The 21,083-nt window shown below is 38.4% G+C and overlaps 1 protein-coding gene across 11 annotated transcripts in view; it reads right to left on the reverse strand.

The window, feature by feature from the left end:
• Window positions 1-18,829, reverse strand: part of CSNK1G3 (casein kinase 1 gamma 3) — a 73,248-nt gene extending 54,419 nt beyond the window's left edge. For 4 of the 11 annotated variants that reach the window (XM_084504044.1, XM_084504043.1, XM_084504042.1 and 1 more), the window contains exons 1-5: window positions 18,720-18,829; window positions 18,192-18,378; window positions 10,067-10,136; window positions 4,864-5,294; window positions 350-390 (exon numbers count right to left, since the gene is read on the reverse strand). In XM_084504044.1, the coding sequence (XP_084360170.1) occupies window positions 350-390; window positions 4,864-5,038 (216 nt within the window). In that variant the 5' untranslated portion in view covers window positions 5,039-5,294; window positions 10,067-10,136; window positions 18,192-18,378; window positions 18,720-18,829. Of the gene's footprint in view, window positions 1-349; window positions 391-4,863; window positions 5,295-10,066; window positions 10,137-16,972; window positions 17,186-18,191; window positions 18,450-18,679 lie in introns of those variants that run through there. The other 7 variants (XM_084504038.1, XM_084504045.1, XM_084504041.1 and 4 more) reach the window with 7 other exon arrangements.
• Window positions 18,830-21,083: the final 2,254 nt, after the last annotated feature.

Genomic DNA, 21,083 nt, shown 5'->3' on the forward strand with positions numbered 1-21,083 from the left:
CTTTTTGTAGTCATCTGATACCAGATTTGCAGTAAATTTGGCTTTTACCTACTTGTGGCAAGAGAAAATACTCTATTAGGAGAACCACTGAGCAGACTGCTGAAGCAGGAGTCAATCACTGACTTCAAAGACGTTGATTTAGCTCTCAGAATAGTGACAATTAACACTGGCTTTATTCAATATGGCCAAAGCATATAATTACAACTACGACTAACTACTTTCATCTAACTACTATGAAAACATACAAAAGTATTAATGATTTCAATTAAGGAAAAAAGTCATTGTATATTGTAAGGAAAATCCTGATTAGTTTTTCATCCCAAATCTTAACAAAAAAGTATTAACTTACCAACTTAATTGCCACATGTTCATTTGTGTATAAATTGTTTCCTTGAAAACAAAACAAAACAAAAAACAACAAAAACAAGAATGTGAGACTTCAGCAGTGACAGTTCATAAAAACACAGAGCTGTGGGAGATCTATTCTGCCAAAAACTATCCTCATAAAACACAGCAAACTTATGACTACTTTCCTTAGCAATTAAAGTAAATTACTTGTCAAGAACTCATCAGAAAATCACAGATGACACGCTCAGCAAACAAACAACTTGGGCTTTAACAGCGTTAAAATAACAGAGGACCTTTACAAGCAAAGTATGAATAGCAATTTAAACTCACAACAAGTCTTAGGAACTTGTTTATAGTTTAGAAAGTAAAAGATTTTTGGTCTGAATTACAGAAACACACAATTTCTGTGATAATTTTCACTATAGTTCACAGTAAAAAACACAGGGTTACTCTGCCATAAATGTCTTACTCAAAAGTAAAAAAAAAAAAAAGAAAAAGAAATAATAATTTAGTAAGGTTTCAGAGGTTTTTTATTATTGTTTTTAAAATTACAATAGGAGGACTATAAGAAACAAAATAAATAAATAAATAAAAGAGCATAAACACTTAAACATTTTCAACATGTCTTACAAATGCTTTAGGTATCCCGAGAACAGAGAAGATAAATGGAACAAGTCTACATGATGAACATATCATTACTATACACATCTGAGTAAAATAAATCATCTGATTTCAAGATTTAAGCCTACCAATTAAAGATAAATTATATACACTTCAAGAATTGTAACTAAAAGCACAGGCTAAAAAAAGGAAAGGCAAATTAAACAATCTTCAGTTACAAAAAAAAAAAAAATTAACAGAATCTGGTACTGTTTCCTTAATCAAGGAAAATCACATTTAAACCTCGCTTAAGATTCTTTGGAACTGCTTGTCAAAGAGAATAAATATTCTGGTAATCATTTTAAAAATGCAGGTTTTTTTACTGTTATGCCATACTTCAAGGAGAACTTGGTTTTTGAATAGTGTCAGAAGTCATTGAGACAAAATTTCAGCTATTTCACCACATTTGCAACATTCTTACAGTAATGTACCAATTTTCAACCTTTTCTAGTATCTAAATCAAATTTGATATTTTATGTTTTCAGATTCATTGCTGGAAACTATTTTTTTTCTAAAATTGTTATATAGTTTTGCAACATTACATTCTAACAACATAGAATTGATAAGGGCTTCCATCCCCCTTCCCTTCTCCCCTCCAGCACCCCACTTCTGCATATTACTAAACTCAGACTTAAGACGAAGATGGCAAGAACATTATTGCCAAGTTAAATACTTGGAAATGCATTTGGAAAATGCATCTGCTGTTTTAAAAGCAATTCTGCAACTGGATTTCTAATCACCATTACTTCAAAATTTTATGCAATGACTGTAACACTAAAGCTACAAAAGGTGTAAAACTGAAAAGTATCAGGTAAGGGAGAAAAAAAAAAGTAATCACTTCTGACACTTCTAATTTCCCTACAGGATCCAAATGATTCCAGTGTGTACTATTTTAAAGACAACCCTATGTTTTTCTCTGTAACATTACTAGTGTCCAAATTTGACGTATTTAGCTTGGTTTTGTTAAAAAAAAAAAAAAAAAAAAAAAATGAACAGGAAAAGAAAGAAATGGACCAAACCAAAAAGGTAAAGATAATTACGTTTATAATAAGAGATTGATCTCAGCTCTAGTCCTTATTTTTAAAAATAGACTACTCTTGCAAAGCAGTAAAAAAAAAAAAAAAAAGAATAACTATAAAATCGTGTGTCTGTTATAGGATCAAATTTACAAAAAGCAAGCTACCTGAAGGATGTACCCTAACCTGATTACCAAGCAAATGATCTATCATGATTCAATGATCTGTCCAGGGACTACAGCAGACATCCCAGGTACCTAAAATACGTATTTTATGATTGTGCTTGTTTGTTTTAAAAGAATACTTTGAAGCTGTCTCTGTGTTTTTGCATTGTATTACCATATTGAAGACAGTTTAAAAAAGCCTTGCAGGGAACATGCTCATTCAGTCTAACTAGATATTCCTGTCATCTACTAGATTGGTTAACAAATCCAGTACCCCAGGGAAGTGAGTGCAGACAGGTTTATCATTCTGAAGAAACATTAGAAGGGATATTGTAACTTTGAATACAGCGAATCAGTGCAATCATCTCAAAAAATGTAGGACATCACATTTGACACTTCTGATATCTCTGAAAGCACAGAAGAAGGTAACATGTAATACATCACAACCAGCAGGAACATAAGACTGGTGGGACAATAAAAGAAAACTTATCTTAACTACAGCTAAGGAAAGTTTTAAGATTAACAGCTCAATATTCAAAACAATTTAGTCCTTTGCAACTCAATGGTTGCACATAGTGTTTTAAGTGGCACTTTCATTGAGACAAAATTTCAGCTATTTCACCAAGTTTGCAACATTCTTACAGTAACATTACTGATTTGACATGCAGCCAATTTACCACGTTAACCACAACAAACCACAGAACAGTGGCAATTCCTTTCTTCTCAGGAAGAAGTAGTACCGCAATGGCTACTAAGCTGCAACTGAATTTCTTACTTTCTGAAGCACATCTTCATCACTCTAACAACTTTATTCCTCCTGTATGGCTGAAGACTGGACCTTAAGCCACATGCCAAACATATTCAAGTTTGATGAAGTCCACAAAACAAATTAACTGCTTGCGTACATCTTTGTACACAACCACGGAGGGATGCCTGCTTTAAGTTATTTTTCCATATGCATTACTACAGTAGAAAGTAAGAAGTTAAAAATCTATCTGTAATACCAATCTTAGCTGTCGCTTTAAGCAGTTAATTATTAATTAAAACATCTTACCCCTAATAAATTACGGCTTTACCCCTAATAAATTAGGGCTTGAAGAATCAATGTATGGAACAAATAAGATGTTTAAAAAAAAAGCCTGGCGCACTTTGCAGATGGAAGGACAGAATACTCTTCCCCCTATTTTTTTTTACCAGTATGCACAATTTATTTCACTATCACACTAATTTTTAGCCACTTCAATATTACTTCTTTTAAAAAGAAATGGATGATTTCACTCTGTATCTGCTGTAACCAAAATAGATAATATGATAATAATCTGAAATAGATAACCAATTTTGCATGCTGCGACCACACCAAGATAATGGACAAGAAAATATTCAATTTGATTCTTTTGTAGTTACCTTCAGCAGTAAATGTGACATATTAATTGTATTGGTTTCTTTTATTTCATTGAGAGGTTTAAGTTAAAAGTAATCATTCAAAGAGAGTTTAGAAAAGTTTAAGACAAATTCAAAACAGAGCTCCTGCCTGACTTCTGATTTTCAGAGGCACATATATAGCAATTTCATGTAATTGCTGCTGGAATAACTACAGTGCCTCTTACTGAGACTGTTTTAAATTCAGTATCCTCATTAAGAGGTACAGTAATAGTCTTTCATTCCTCTACAGCATTACTGTGCTCATCTTATTTGCATTCTGACACAGAGTATAGTGCCCCCGACAGCACTATACAAAAACCAGTTTCTATTATCTTTCTGCAGCACAATAAGTAGTTCTACCAAAAACAGAATACCAACAGAAACGCAACAACAACATAGCCCACCCTACTCTCATATGCCCCACACCTGAACAAGTCCCTTTTAACCTTCAAAAACAGCATTAAGTCAAGTCTTCCATAAATATTGGAGCAAACTCTTGCCATTAACTGTTCAGTTACGTTAGTTAATACATACAAAATTTCCATATCTTAAAAACCCTGGACAGCCATGCTGTCATCATGGAAATGTAAGTGCCCAAAAATAAATTGGTATCTTCTCTTTCAAAACCACCCATCGTGTCCATTGTGTACTTTTTTATTAATGGTAAGATATCCAGCACCACCTCCCCCCGCTTCCTTCTCCAAAACTCCAGACCCAGTCTGACTGACCCTAATTAACAGCAGCTTACTGTTTAGCCTCACTACACTGTTACTGGTGAAAAGGAAACCAAGGGATCCAACAGCTTGCTGTTGTTAAACCTTCTGGAGTGCCTGCTACGCTGTCTTCCAAGAGACATTCTTAACACATTATTAAGACTCATATACATTTAGCTTCAAATACATCTGAATAAGCTGCTTCTGGAAGTCAGGATAGAGAGCAAAATATGGTAACTATGAAAGCATTACCACCATCTTAGAAGAGACAACTGACTGAACATGGGACAGCATTGCACACAGTTATGAAATGTTATTAGCCCTGGAAAGTCTCCCGCTGCATTGAGTCTTAACATGTAATAGAGCTTATATGGACTAGGGTTCAACCCAGAAGAGAGCTACAAGGCAAAATGAACATATCTGAAGCGTGCAAGTAGTTTGAAGAGCTATATGGTGTGGATATCATGAAGGTATCTTCATGCCTAGCCTACACACATGGCTTTGAATAATGAAAGTTGAAATACAGAACAGTCATCTTACCTAATCGTAATTCTCCAAAGTTACCGCCTCCAATTTTCTTGCCAACTCTGAAGTTAGGTCCAACCATTAACACTCCTGAACTTGAACCAGTTCCACGTGGAATATGGCCAGACCTCCCAGAAGTCCGTGGGATTCTTTCATCTGGCTTGTCCTTGTCTTTTTTTTTATTATCCATGTCAAGTTTACGGTACTCCACTTTGATTTCTTCCTCTTTTCAAAATCAGTATAAGCAAACTCCAGTTAGATGGTGTGAGAATGCGAACATCACTAGCAGAGTGCCCAGCTGGTTACTGTCAGGAAGCAGTCAACAACAGCACATTCATCCCATTTGCAAAGTTGTTCTTGTTTCTTTTCCCCTTGATAGTATCTGCAGCAAAACGTATCTCCAAAATGTACGCAACCAGCAATACTTACTAGCATTTACAAGAACTCTGTTAAAGAAAAACAAAGTTATTCAAAACAGTAAAATCCTTGTACAAAGTTACATCTTCCTTTAATCTGCCATACACTTAAAATGCAACAACATTTGCTTCACAGATCTTCTGTGAAGTACCCCTGCATAGTTAAAAGTCTGTTTCCAGCACACAACTGCTACAGATATTGGTGCAACTGAGATGAGCTAAAAAAATCTCAAGGCTCTATACAACAGATTTTTTCCCTAAAGAAATACCCTATAAAACTACTTCCTGACTCTGTGAACAGACCTAAAATTGCTATTTAAACATTCGTTGCATCTCATGCCAGCTCTGCAAGAGACAACAGTTCAGTTCTGATTTTTTCCCCAAGTAGTATCTATTTACCAAAGGAAATGCTCAAGCTACATAGTTACTGAAGTTACTGAAAGACACTCAAAGTGAAAATGATTCCTTTACCTTTTCTGAATTAGTTTGAGATTCATGATTTATACACTTACGACAAGGACACTACAATTCATTCAGTAACTTATGGAACCTGAAAATGTATTTACTCAAATTATTTATTCTCTCCTGCCCCATTTAATTAGGTCATACATTTGCTTTCATACTCCCCCCATCCACCATTTAGCATCATTTCCCAGACACCAATTCCAACATTTTTTTTTTTTTTTTTCAGAAAATGCATGCTAGCTTACTACTGCAATAAAGAATTAAAGAAAGCTTTCAGCTTTATCTAGCCCGTAAGAATAGTGACTGTTTTTTTCTATTTGACAACAGTGGTTTAAAAAAACAAAATTGAGAAGATTAGCTACTACAGAGCCAAAACTTCTGGGAGATTTAAATACCTGTTCAGAATTATTTTGCTACAGTTTCCTCAATATTGAGAATACATGGCAGAAGAACAAAACATCCTCTGAAAAAAATAATGTACCTAGAGCTATTTATACAGCCTTTGTTAAAGATGGTCACCAGGAGCTTATTTTCACTGGTTTGAAGGGAAGATGCTGTAATTTCTTAAACTCAACTATCATGAAATAGAATTATTATTACACACATTTCAGCTTATTACTGTGTCATAAAAATCAAAGAGCCAGCAGAGAAAAAGTCATAAAAAGAATATGAATACTGAATAACTGCATCTGCTGTATCAGGGATATTCACATAATAGTTTTTAGTAGATGATGTTTAAAAAAAGCACTAATCAAGAGCTGACTAAACAATCTGCTGAACAACGAAGCGCAAGCAAATTTATTTGGTGAAAAAACATGATTACTATAAAAGGGCAATGAAAGACTTGTTCCCAGAAACACAAATAGGGGTTCCAATCCAATTAGAAAAGCGTAATGCAATGGAAAAGTATGATAGTAAGTAATAAATGTAGAGGTATAATACAAGTAGATGCATTTAAGAGAAATAATAATACAGGCACATTTGGCTGCAATGTACTCTTGCAGGCTCGAGTATTGTTAGATATCCTAAAGCAACGTTCCAAGCCAGTGACCTTGAAGAACTAAAGAGGAAACATTACCCATTGTTTCCTCACCCACTGTGCTACAAAGCTAGTTAAGAAATAAGGAAACCAGAAATGGAGTATGTTAAGGTAGGACTTTAAGTGAACTATTTATTACTTGGAAAGAAGGTCAGTACATTTGACACAGCAGAATATATAGATCTTTTAATCAGCAAATGAAAAGAAAAAAAAAAAAAAAAAGACTTGTGTTCCATATTTTACTGGTTCTCCACTGAGAACTACCACGGCAAACCTAGAATTTTTGAGTAAATACATACAGCCTTCATGGCAAGTAGAAGCAACGCCCTTAAGCTCAGCATACAATTGCCAACTCAAAATAGTAAAATAAAATAAGTAAATAAAAATTGCACAGTACTAACATAGTGCTTTGGTAATCTAAATAGTAGGGGAAGGCCAAATTTCCTGGCATTATTTTTCACATACCAAAATCTTCACCCTACCAAGTGCTTGAAAGAATCATCTCAGAACAGTGAAAAGCTAGACAGTCAGTAATCGTTCACATCAGTGATACCAACAGGTTTCACAACAGAGACTGGTCATGCAGGTAAACCTGAAAAGATCTAAGTCTGATTTCTGAGTTAACAGGATTCTTAGGATTCTTTTTCCCCAGTAAAATAACACACTTCTGCTATGCATCTAGTCATCAAAATGCCAATACCTTAGCTGTGGACATCAAACTAGTGTTTGCCCCTCCTCCCCACCATCCCCATCACTCAGAGGAGGGGTTGGGATATATGATCTTTAAAGATCTCTTCCAGTTGTGGTGGTTGCACCCAGCTGGGCAGCTGAACTCCACCACAACCACTGCCTCACTCCCCCTCCTCAGAAGAGGGGAGAAGAAAGTATGCTGGAAAATAAATTTAAAAAAGCTCACAGGTTGAGATGGGAAAGGAAGTGGGAAAAAATAAGCAAAGGCCACACGGAAGCACTGAGAGAAAATAAGTTACTCTCTACTTCCCATCAACAAGCAGGGTTCAGCCACGTCCTGGAAAGCAGGGCCTTGATATGCATAGCGGTTGTTTGAGGGGACAGACATCTTCATAATGAGAGCCTCCTCTCTTTTGCCTTTCCCACAACTTATTGCGGAGTGTGACACTATTACGGCATGGAACGTCCCTTTGGTCAGTTTAGGCAAGCTGCCATGGCCACGTCCCCTCCCAGCCTCCTGCCCTATAGCCTTGGTGGGGGTTGGACAGAGTCCTGATGCTGTGCCAGCACTGCTCAGCAACAGACCAAACACTGCTGTGATACCTGGGCTGTCTGAGCTACACGTGCAGAGCACAGCATGGCATGGGCCACTGCAGGGAAAGCTGACTCCATCCCTGCCCAAGCTATTCTGTGATTCTCTAACCGCTTACCAATTACCATCACAGACAAAAGATACGACTTGCGCAAAATTAATTTATAGACAACTAAAAGTGAACTAAGATGGTGAGAAATAAAAATAACTACCTCCTGCCCCTACTCTTCCCAGGCCCAATTTCACACATTTGTTCTCAACTCCTCTAACACCTCACCCCACACCCTGAGCAGTGCAAGGGGCTGGGGAAAGGGTGCTGTGGTCAGTGCACAGCAGCTCCTCTCTGCTACTCTCCTCCTCACATTTTTCCTCTGCTCCACTATGGGCCTCGCCCACAGGCAGCAGCTCTTCTGCTCCCACATGGCTCCATACTATGGGATCCATTACCCTGGAGCAAATTGCTCCAGCACGGGTCCCCCATGGGTGGATGGCTGCTCCCCCCAGAGCACCGACCAGCAGTTCCCCTGCGGGCTGTGCAGGGAGAGGCCCCTGGTGGAGCAGGCTGTCCCCCTGCAGCCCATGGGTCCCACATGGAGCAGATCTCCACGCTGCAGCCCCCCCATGGGTGGAGGAGCCCCCGGTGGAGCAGGTGGATGTGGCCTGGAGGAGGCTGCGGCCCATGGAGAGCCCCCGCAGGAGCAGGCCCCGGGCCGGAGCTGCAGCCCGTGGAGAGGAGCCCACGCAGAACTGCTCTGTGCCTGGAGTGCCTCCTGCCCTCCTTCTGCACTTGCTGTCCACCCTCTCGGTGACTGCTGGGCGGTTTCTCTCACATTTCTCCCACTCCAATCTTCCTCAGCTGCTGCATAGCAGTTTTTGCACGTTTTAAAACATGATTTCCCATAGGGGCACACACACGTGGCTGCTGGGCTCAGCTGTGTCCTCTGGTAGGGTCACTGGCACTGGATGGAGCAGCTGTGTCCAGTACATACAGGGCAGCCCCAGGCCTCTTCTCATGGAAGCTACCCTGCAGCTATCCACTGTCGACACCTTGTCACAGATAACAAATACACTTACAAAAACAATGTTCATGTCTTTCAGATATGTGACATTCCAAAAAAATGAAGGTGAGTAACTGCTTTTCTAAAGCAGCAAGAGCTTTCAGTAGAAATAGTCTACCACAGAGTTTTCAATTTTAAGAACATCTACTTCTAAATTTTTTTTGTATCCACACACAGATTTTGCCAGACATCATTTTAAAAAACAAGGAATCAAAAATCAAAAAGGTAAGTTACAATGGTTTCATGGGATAAATACTTGTGCTTATGTTCAAGATTATCAAAATAATTTATTTCATAAATTGTACTAGCATTTTGTGAGCAAACCATAAAGCAAGAATGAAACTAATAAAATTCCATATAATAGAGTATATACTAAATAAGCTGCTTGCTGAATTATTTCCTAAAAAAATTAAAAAATTCTCACAGTGTTTAAGTAATGCTTTATTGAGAACTTCACTGAAATTTAAGGAAACAATGCATGAAACCACACTAACTAACTACTAAACTAAACCACACTAACACATATTTCAGCTTCCAAAAATGAATCTATTATATGGTAATTTATATAATTCCATCTTCTGCTACTGAACCAACAGATATTCCAGTTACACTATGGGTATGCTTCTTTATATAAACTGAAATTACCACCTTTTATCAGATTTCTGCTAAATTAACATAATAAGCTCATTACATTTTTAGCACACTATGTCAGAAGGAAGACACTTAGGCATTCCTATCAGTTTCTTCAGGATACAATACTTGCTAATAAAATAATCTGCAGTTAATTTGACATAAGGAGATCACCTCAACTTTCATCACATAAGTTCCTGTACAACATTTTATGAAATATCTACCTTTATACCTATGAAATATCTACCTTTATCTAACATTTTATGAAATATCTACAAATACAAAAGACATTAATGGGTTTGTTTGTATTTATTTATATTGTACTTACCTATGAAAGAATAATGCTGCTCATGCTAATCTCTCTTCTTCATCATAATGCTCCTTTTAGAGGAAAAGCACTAAAAGGAAATATATGCAGCATTTGCAATTACTTTGGCATTCAAATAGTCCTGATGTAGAATGCATATAAAGCACGTTATGGGGTTAATCACATCAGTCTTAGCAAACTGTTAGAGAAAACCCAGAAGACTTTTTCAAAGACTCTACGTAATATATGAGGCTTGTATGCCATTAATAACAACAAAAAAATCACAACTGTATTACACAGCAAGAAAAAATAGCTATTAGTTACAAATTAAGTCTTCAATTCCTATAGATGGAAGATAGAAGGTGAAATGTGACTGTAAGGGAGCAATTAACAGTCGTAGAAATGTGAAGTTAAATAAATAAACCCTCTATTAGCTCATCATTTTATGGAATTTAACAGATATTCCCAAGCATTGTAAAGAGATCACCTAAAAAGCAAAGAAAGGAGTGGTAAAGACAAGCAAGAGCAGTGAAAACAATAGCTAGATACGTTTCAGCTGACAGAAAACACCTTATACCTGCTGAAGTATAAAAGGAATCTAGGATTCAGTTTTAGAGACAGAAATTAAAATTGACAGTAAAAGACAGGCAGGCTTCTGGTCAATATATACTGTCAATATACTGCTTAGATTGAGAACACATGGTCAAATCAACCCAAAAAATATAATATTAGCTGTAATACTAGAGTAAAGTCATCCTGAAACAAAATCCCCATTTTAAGGGAGAAGCATATAAGAGCAACTGTATTTTCTGGGTACACAGAGAATTACAAGCTTATGCCACACTGCTTTACATCAGCTGAAGTATGAGGTCAAACGCAAAACTTAATAGCAAAACTAGATTAGCCACCATGCTGGTATGGCCATACCAACTCTGAAACTCCAATAGTTATTCCCACTAAAAGAGGGTTTGGCTCTGTGCTCTGCACCATGATTGGAACCTGTTGTTATGGTTTATCTACATGTTACTTCTTTCAAACTTTTTGCTCTTGATGTTACAACTTCAATAATGTTATTTCTAAATACAATAGGTGATTAAATTCTTGTTCACCAAAGTCAAGGCAAGGATTACAAAGACCATTCCCTAAAGACTCTACTGTCTAAAGTTAGATGATCATTTTGTGATAGTTCTCAGCCTTCTCGTCAAATATTTCCTTGAGAGAACATTTTTACTCTACAGAATTGTTTTGTGCATTTCTGATTTGCTTGCTTACAAAATCAACACAGCGTTTCCAACTCAGAAAACGCAGCTTGTTTAAACGCTTGTTTTGCACACATTCTACCAAACTGAATTCTACATACACAAAAAGCTGAATGATTTAATCGAACTACATGGACGTGTGCATTAAAATGAGCCTCAACTCACCACTATATTCGTTTGTTTTTTTAAAAATTCTTGTTTTGCAGTAGGGTAATCAGAAGAACCCAGAATACTGAAAATTCCCTAAGAATTAGGCGCAGAAAAACTGGAAACGAGCAAATATCTCACTTCCACATGAATTCACTGTGGGAAAGTTCTGTATTTTTTTCTTCTGGCAGATCGCGACCTTTGAACTACTTACAAGTATGCACTTAAACATCAAAAGAAAACAGTTCGAAGAAAGGGTACTGAAACAAAACACTGTAATACTATACACATGGTGAATAAATGGATGAGTTAAAAAAAAAAAAAAAAAAGGTCTGTCTTTTGTTGCATTATACACTCAGTATAGTCAGCAGCTTTGCTGCTGTTGTTCCAAGTTCACACACCACCCAAAAGGAACACATCATATATTAAGCAAACACATGCTGGTACAGAAAGTCTGTGAAGCAAAACGATCTTTCCCTGAACCTACACTGGAGAAATTTTAAGTCCTCCTAATCTTTTTATCCTTGAATCAGTATTCATAACCTCAAAGCATTTCAACAACATTTATGAGAAAAAGGGAAATAAGGCTACATAATAAATAAGGCTACAAAAAAAAAAAAATCAAATTTCCTTATCACTTGTATTAGAAGTTCATGTTTTTCAAGTTCACTGGAAACGACCATAAGCCCTTCAGGTTGCACCGCTACCAAAGATATCACACTAACACTCAAACAATTTCTTTCATATTTACAGGTCAAAAAGAAAAATCTCAGATTCACTCAAGGGAGCCAGCTGGCCCAACAACTTGAAGGTGCCATTAAATTTTATCACCACAGGGGTGTTTCTATTATCTTGCACAGCCACACTCAACAGAACATGACATAAGAAAACACTGCTCCAAGTCATTTCTAGGGTCAAAGTCTAATCACAACCGTGTCACGTTGCTAAAATTAAAATTCTAATATGGGGATTGACACACAGGAAGAGCCTACACCCAGAAAAGAGTCAGACATCCCTAGATTACAGGTGCTGCAGCAGCACCACTCTAATCACATGCAAGCTTATCTGAGGTGTATGCCAGAACATTCTTTCTCAGATACACAGATCACCTTTAAAAGGAAAAAAGCATCCAGAAAGTTTCTATGCTCCAGATCTACTCTTTCAGAAAAATATTAAGTGAACACCAAAGCTGCTAAAAATATTTCCCAGTCAGGAAATAACAAAGTTAAATGAAGCATACAACTGTCACTCTTCCTTTAAGTATCATCAGATTAAATTAAACTACATAAAATAATGCATAATTGCAAGATCCTGTATCTGTGCTGGTACACTAACATTTTCCTCCAGTTTTAGAAAAAGCATACAGTAGCAGAAGAGCTAGGGAGAAAAAAGAAAAGACTCCATGAAACAAAAAGACTTTAAAAAGCACTTCATGTTTAAGTGCAAAGCATTTACACAAATCACCCAAGCCGCTACCATTTTCATGTCTTCAGTTTTGCTAGTCCCTCAGACTTCTTGGTTCACAGTACTTCCACTATAGTCTCATGGTTGTTATGTTTTTTTTTGGCATTTGCATTAGTCCAGCAGCAAAGCTTCTCCGCACACCTTCCAGAAATGCACAGAGAAAGTTTCTAATGCCTCTGATTTCCCGCAGTGTTTCTCTAACATTACATACAGCTTTTATGAAATAATCCACCCACTCAGTAGCCCTTATTTCAAACAAAGAACAGTCCTGTTCAATTTTCAGTCTTCACCTAAATGTTACAAGTACACATGGACAGACAGAATAGCAGAATTTTACTCAACAAAACTCCTTCATAAGTACTTAACAGTACAAAAAAAAAAAAAAGTAATTTTTTACATTACTACATACTACATGTCAGAAATCTAGATCATATTGAGAGCTCCCTTGTAAGGCAATCAAAACACCATTCAAATATCTAGTAAACTATTTACGGTATTGTTTTTACACATTATGAAAAGATTAAACTCTTCTTTCTAGCCTAGACCAGGGATGACCGCATCATTTTCCTTCATTTTTATAAACATGTCTCCATACAATAGAGGACATCTGTGAAATTTCAAATTTACAGCCGAAAGATTCACAGCTGAAGAGCCCTTGAAACTTAATCTTCTTCTATCTTAGAAACTTTTCTAAGAGCTTCTAAGCTCCAAAAATTCTTGTGATGGTATCTAAAAGGAAGAATAGCTCTAAATTGATACACAATTTGCTAGGATTCATTGTTTATTTAAACTGAAAATAATCTAGTTATTGAACAGTGGTATTTTTATTTTATTCCCTTGAGAGAAATTCATATCTTCACATGATCTTCATGTGACCCATAAAACTAGAGTTGATATTCCTACAGCTTTTATTACAAATAAATTCAGTTATAACTGTAGTTTTCATTCAAACACACACTCATAATATTGGTATTACACCACTTTGACAGTTGTTTATCAAGGCCCCCAAATCCCAAACTGCCACATTCAGACCCTAAAAATAAATGTTAAAAAGTTCATTGCATAACTCACATGAACGTATCCAATCTGATTTTGACTTAAGAATATTATTTCTTAATTTTCCAAATCACAGAAGACAAAATCCCTAGACAACTCAAAGATAAAGTACTGAAACATTCAGTATGTAATTTCCATATATACTACTTACCTGGAGATGAGTTTTGAAAAAACAAAAACCCATTTCCAAACAATTTCTCCTGGCAATTTTTCTCCAGCTAACAATAAACTGCGTCAAAATTGCTAATTACTGTATCATTACACATTTCTTGGATAGCACTGTCTAAAAGCAACCTCAACATAATGGAAACTTACTCATTAGTAACTTAATTCATTCATAACAATGTCGTCTACTTTACAAGGGGAACAACAGACTAACTCTTGCAAATCTAAGGCAGCAATGTGCGTCATTTCTTAAAACTTTTTTAAAATAAAGTTTGTTTTTTTTTTTTAATTAAAAAACTTTTTTCTTTTTTTTTAACCTTAAGACGTCTTATCTCTTTAGAAAGCAGACTAAAGGTTTTTGGAAGAACATTTCAAGTACTATCAATAGACCATTCTTAGAGCTGAAAGTCAGAAAATTTAAAACAAACATCAAAGGGGCACTTCTGGAAGTCAGAGATACTTATCTCTGTTTGGTAAAAGCTGAAAATAAATTTAATCATTTGGTCTTCCAGTCGACTGTAGATACTATTCACCTCAACCCAGTTACTGTTACCTGTAAACTCAAGTTGCACCACTTGTTATCTCTCCGGATTTAGAAATGCTCAACCGCTTTAAAGAAAATTTTGAACAGAAGTAAAAAGTGCAAGTTTCATAACCTGCTCCTGAGAACCTGCTCCTAGAATACTACAATCAGTATCATTAGTTCGAGGCAACCTTGAAGAGAAAAAATGGCCCAATATTTTTTACTGGACTTCCTTTTTTTTTTTTTTTTTTTTTAAACGTCCCACCAGTGTAACACGCTATTTTTCCCAGTCAGTGTAACACAAGTAAGAAAATACAGATTCAGGCTGGAGTGTCACACCTCCAATGATCCTTATCAGGCCCCTGGACTGCAATCTCTACAACATTACTGCATCTTCCTGTCAATACTGCGCAGTTATTATTCTAAGATATCTCCATTTACATGGATATCATCTACATGGAAACTGACGTCAACAGTTTCATCATCATTTGAAAATAATTACCAACTCCATTTTAAGATATTGGAACTCCTCTAAAGCAAACCTTTATAAAACTACTTAGTATCATTACATTAAAAAGCTGTTGAACATAAAAGCCTTCCGTATTTTTCCATATAGAAACGCTAGCTGCTCCATGTAAGTCCAAATATAAAGACCTAAAATGGAAATTGTTTAGTGTCTGAAGTCAAAATAGTACTTCAGAGATTTTCTGTGCAAAACAACACATTTTTTCAACAGTACTGTCTTCTAGGCCGCAGACGTGGGTCATACCCTGGACTAAATCACAAGTTCTAGCATCACAAAGATAATCTGCCAAGAAGCCCCTACCTCCAAAGAACTACATCAGTTTTCTACAAAAATATACTCTACACAGCCTTCCAAACACAGCAGATGAACACTTACTGGCTAATTAACACCTCAAGCTCAAAGAACCAAACCAAAAACAGGTCAGTTTTAAGTACGGACAGTCTTTCACAGTACAGATAATCCAGGTCTGAAACTGTTTTGGAAAATACAGATAGGCAGTACAATGGCTCAGCATGAAGGCTCTCCTCTCCTGCTGCATCTGGCCACAGGTACCTGCTGCTTTAACTGCTTAATTCACAACAGACTCTGAACTTAAAGCCTGCTGTAAAGCCATTAAGTTCACTAGCCAAGCAGAAAGTACACAAACTCACTATCGAACGGCAGCTGAATTAACTCAGGATACAAGAGAAAGAGGCAGAGCAAGGGAAGAGGTACAAAACAGAGCAGGCAGGAATGAGCAAGGAGAAGAAACACCTGGCAGCAAAGAGGAGGACTCTCCCAGCAGCCAGACATCAAATCAGACCAAGCACTCCACATAATTTCAACATTTCACAATCAACTTAAGGCATCTTTCAAAGAGAAAATGTTCATAGACCTCCATAGGCTAATTGCCACCCAGACCGTACTGTTACCTGTGACCGGTTCACCTACTTACTGTTGCTGTACATAGTTTACTGGCTTCCCAGAAACACTCAATAAATACACATAGAAATTACAGTGTGACAAACCACATGCTTCACCATGAAATCCAGGCCCAGCTTGTCAGAGGACACTGCTGGATTTTTGTACCACTGGAAAGGACACTACCTTCCATTCTTATATTCCACATTCGCACTGGCTTAATACTTGAAGGTAACATTGACAAAGGGCATGAACTGCCACCCCAGAAATTACACCCCTGTAATCTGAAAAAAAAAATAAAAATCCACGCCTGGAAAATTACATTACATTATCAACAGATTTTAAAATAACTTTTTACTTAAAAAGCCTTGGTATGTTAGAAGCTGAAGAGGGTAGTGAGGTTAAAGGGAAGATCATAAAGCATTCCTCTGTGTTTTCTGAATACAGATGAGCACTCTGCTACTTAGTAGAAGTTTCAGAAATCCATTTAAAACTAGTGCTTTCAGAAAGGTAAGTAATCAAAATCATAACCACTCGTACAGTACAGACTGGTATTCTACCTATTCTCCTAACTTTTCACTTATTTAAAATAACAAAACAAACAAACTATCGTGCTTTTATTTATGCTAATACTTAGCTTAAATAAACACACTTTTTTTTTTTTTCTTCACTGACTTATTTCAATTGCAGCACACAAGTTCCCAGAATCCCAGTGATATTATCTAGGATGCTACTCAGAACTAAGCATAGAAAAACACACTCACAAACAGCAGATTGATTTCACTGCACTGGTTCTGCAGCAGCATTGAGAGAGTCAAAGCATCTGCACTGCCAACAGTCTTCAAATTAAGGTTTGCAAGAAAGCAAGACAATCGGATAAAACTTACTTTTCCACAATTTACTGAAAGGTAAAGACCGATCCCATCGAAGTCTCAAAACATTTCATAAGAATGTTAAAGGCCCAGAGACAAAGCAAACAGCACGTTGCAGTTCTTAATGCTTCTGCCTATCCTTCCAGGCTGGATTCTCCTTGAGAATATCCCACCCCGTTTCACTGCTAAATAACTCTCACGTATCATGATCCGTTTAAGCTAATCTAACGAGTCAGCCACGGAAAACCACTGAGCCACTCCCCCTCTAAGCTCTGCATCAGCTCCTGGCAACTGCAGGTTGGGTAGGACTGAGCAAAAACTCCTGCAGTTAGGTTCTGGTTGAGCCAGTGAGCTTCAACTGGTTAACGACACCCCTTAAAACTCCTTCCTCCTGCGGTTTGTCTGTGTCCTCAACTGATTTACTACCCACAGCCACTTCAAAACAACCAGTTAAAAATAAAGACCAAAGAAAAATAAATAAATAAATAAAGCATATAGGTATTTCTTGTTTAAACAGATTGAAAAGGTTGCATTAGCCAGCTTGATTTATTAATATAAATCAGACAGTTAATACAGCTAATCAATACCTCATTCTTCGTAGAGACGTTTTGTGTCATTGCACGATACTTGAGAAAAGTAACAACTACCACTTCCCTATTCCTCACATTTGATCTATTGTTATCTCAAAGCCCGAACAAAATGAAATTTATCCTAAACACTGGGGGCCTTTATAACATTTTCTTTGTTAAAGCTCATCTTTAAGACAAAAGCAAGGATGCTACAAACACTCGTAGCACTTTCACACTTCGAACCTTTAAACCACCCAGTGTAGTCATTTTAGAAGCATAAACAGCATTATTTGCGTAGGACATAACTTCGCAGGTACACGGTAGTTTTGATACACTCTATCAACTCTGTTAAACCTGTTTATTTACAGAAGCCTCATGACTGCTGAAAAGCGAAGAAGTTAGCACTGCCAGTAAGCTCAGCCCTGTTAACTGGACGGGAAAGAGCTCTTTTGCAGGTTCAGTAGTTTTTCTTGCGGGGAAGAGCAACTTCAGAAAGCTTTATTAGGACCTTGCCTGCAAGTCTTCGGCACGCACAGGTTGCATCTCCTAACTAATCTCTAAAACCTTCATCCTGGCCACGCAGGATAGAGAGGGGGTGACTGCATTGGAGCTGCACGCGCGTCGCTGTATCAGAACTGGCACTCTAGACGCAGAAATTCACTTACATTTTATTAGCAAACCAGCCTGTTTCGGAAGCACGAGTAGCAAGACAAGAGGCTCGCTTCTTTAGCTGAAAGCCAGCTCCTGCTAATGACCCCTCCGCCGTTCACCAGCTTATTTCTCTTATTTCAGAGCCGCAACATCCGATACCGCTTATTCCCTCTGCGGCTGCTGTTTCACTTGTTGAAACTCCTGCGTGGAGAAGAAACCGAGAGGAGGAGGAGGAGGAGGATGCGGGCAGCAGGACGCCTCTTAAAATTCACTTAATAATTATAATGAAGAAAAAAAAAAAAAAAAAGGCTCCCGCTTTCTCTTGCAAAGCAGCAAGCCCCAGCTGTGGGGGCTCCCCCCCCGCAGCCCTGCCCGGGACCCCCGCTCCGTCCTTCAGCCCCTCGGCTGCGCCCACGGGCAGCCTCCGCCGCACGCCGAGCAGCGCTCGCAGGGAACGTTTCAGACGAAAACGAGGGAAAAAAATAATAATTATTATTATTACTATTAAAAATAAAGCAGGCAGCTCGCGGCGGGAGACTCACCGGCGAGGCGGAGACACACACTCTCCCCCCCCGGGGTAGGCGGCGGCAGAAAATGGCCCCCGGCCCCGGCCCCGCCGCGGCCCCGGCACCGGGCGGGCGGGATGGAGGGCGGGGCTCGTTGTGGCACCTCCCACCCGTGTAGAGGGAGATTGGCAGCCCTCCCGACCAATCGAAAGGAAAAGAGAGGCGGGGCCCGCTGAAGGGCGGGGGAAGTAGCCAATGAGAGAGGGCGTGGGCGGCGCCGCTCTGCCGCTGCCTGGGCAGCGCCGGGCCGTGAGGGGCGGCCCGCGGCGCGTCCCCGTCCCCGTCCCCGTCCCCGTCCCCGTCCCCGTCCCCGTCCCCGTCGCGGCGCAGCCACAAGTTGCGCCGAGGCTCCGCCAAGTGTAAAATTTCCAATAAAAAAAAACGGTTTCTGCGTTTCCACTGTGAGACTGAGACGCGTGTGTGAAAGTTGGTTGAAAGCCCGTGTGCCGGCAGGAGGGAGGCGGGCTGCAGCCCCGCCGCCAGAGCCGGGCATGGCTTGCCCAGACCGCCTGGCAGGGTCTGCTTCGAGCACGCTGCGCCCTTCCAGATCCTTCTGGAAGGCCCTGCGGAGCAAAGAGGTGAAGACGAAACAGCTGGGAGAGGCCTCAAGAGCGTTCAGTCCTCTTCTGCCCAGCTGTCGTAACCTGGCCTCAATGGACGTCTAACTCCCATCGCCGAAAAACCTCTCTAGGCAACCACGGTTACCCCCACTAACACGCATTTTGCTGTGATCTTGCAAATTAAACAAATTAAATTGTATTTATATTAACCTTTTTGTTGTGTGCCGGTACACAAGGTGGACCTTGGTAGCATCATCATTCATTTGCAGAAGTGCAAGTCCTGTGAGCATCTCCTCCCGTCCCACGCACGGTGCCGATTCTCCTTCAGGACGCCTGACCTCCTCACAGCAATCCACCTGGTTTTCTTCATCACCGTGTGCCTGGGTGCAGTGCCCACAGACAGATCTGTACTTTGCTGTATAACAAGCTTTCCATCCATAAAAGTTGGTTTCGTTAAAGAGGAGTGGGCATATACTCACTAACATTACTATTGCAGGATCCCATCAGACACTTAAACTTTCCACTCCTGTAACCGGCTAACCAGAGACAAAAATAAGCGTGGTGTTACTGTGACTCCAGATCTGTTTTGCATAATCTATCCTCAAATTTGACATCAGCCTTAATCAGAAAATGACATATTCTCACAAATCCTAATATTGCATTCCCTGGCCTTTACTAAAGAGGCTGTTGCAACCTACTGATGTATACAGACTTATCAATGTAATGACTTTTGTGTGTAAAAGCTGTAGGGGCTTTTTGCAGTAAAGTTATTATCTCTGACTTCAAAAATTAAATTCATTTTCCTTTCATTCAACTCAACATATTATTTAGTAACCTTCATTACTACCATTTAGCAGAAGAACAAAGGCAAAAGGGAAAGATGTTTTCCATATATTAGAAATTTGAAGAAAGAATGCATCTGTTGGGGTGGTTGGGATTACGGTCAGTGCTGAACAAAGCAGATAATTGCTATGTATAAAATGTGTTTGCACGCTTAGTAAGAAAATGCAGGCATTGCACACCAGCAAGTACACAAAATCAGACAGGAATGCTGTGGCTTCAGCTTTATGATGTGAGGTACACACGAACAAATGTTGTTCCAAGTGAACAAAAAATTAGCTCAAGTGTTAATACCAGGCTGAACGTTATCATTGTCAGGGAATCTTTCAAACATTCCTGTGTACACAGCAGAATAACATAGCTTGTCTAATACCATGCCCCTTAACTTTCCAAAACCTTTTTTTTTTAAGCACTTTATGACAAATTTGTTGAGATATTTAATTTCCTGTGAATTTTCAACTTTCATTTTAATATCTACCTATAGTTTTGCACTGAAAATTCAAAGTCTATTTCTAGTAGCCTACACAATTTAATTTATGCAATGTTTTCTGATGAACTTAATTTCAACATGGCGTAGAGGAACACTTAATTATCAGATACTGTTAAATTTAGAACTTGCACTAAAAGAGCCCCCAGACATAACTTCTGGTTTGTCATTGTCACAGTTCAGATTTCCCTTAACAACAGCTTCTCCAGATCTTTAAGAACTTACTTCTTTTCACACACATGGAATGGATAATCATAATACTCCTCCTTCCATCCAGTATTTTAAGTGCATATTGAATTCTAAATATTGTTGGGTTTTATTGTTGTTGTTTTTTTGTTTTGTTTTGTTTTGTTTTTCCCACTCTCTTATGACTTGAACCAGCCAAGCTCATTTAGAATGATTGCTCTCACTGTGGTATCTTGATCACAGTCCTTTCTGCCATTCAGAATCCTG

This window comes from Aythya ferina (assembly GCF_964211825.1).
Source record: "Aythya ferina genome assembly, chromosome: Z".
Taxonomy (NCBI): Eukaryota; Metazoa; Chordata; class Aves; order Anseriformes; family Anatidae; genus Aythya; species Aythya ferina.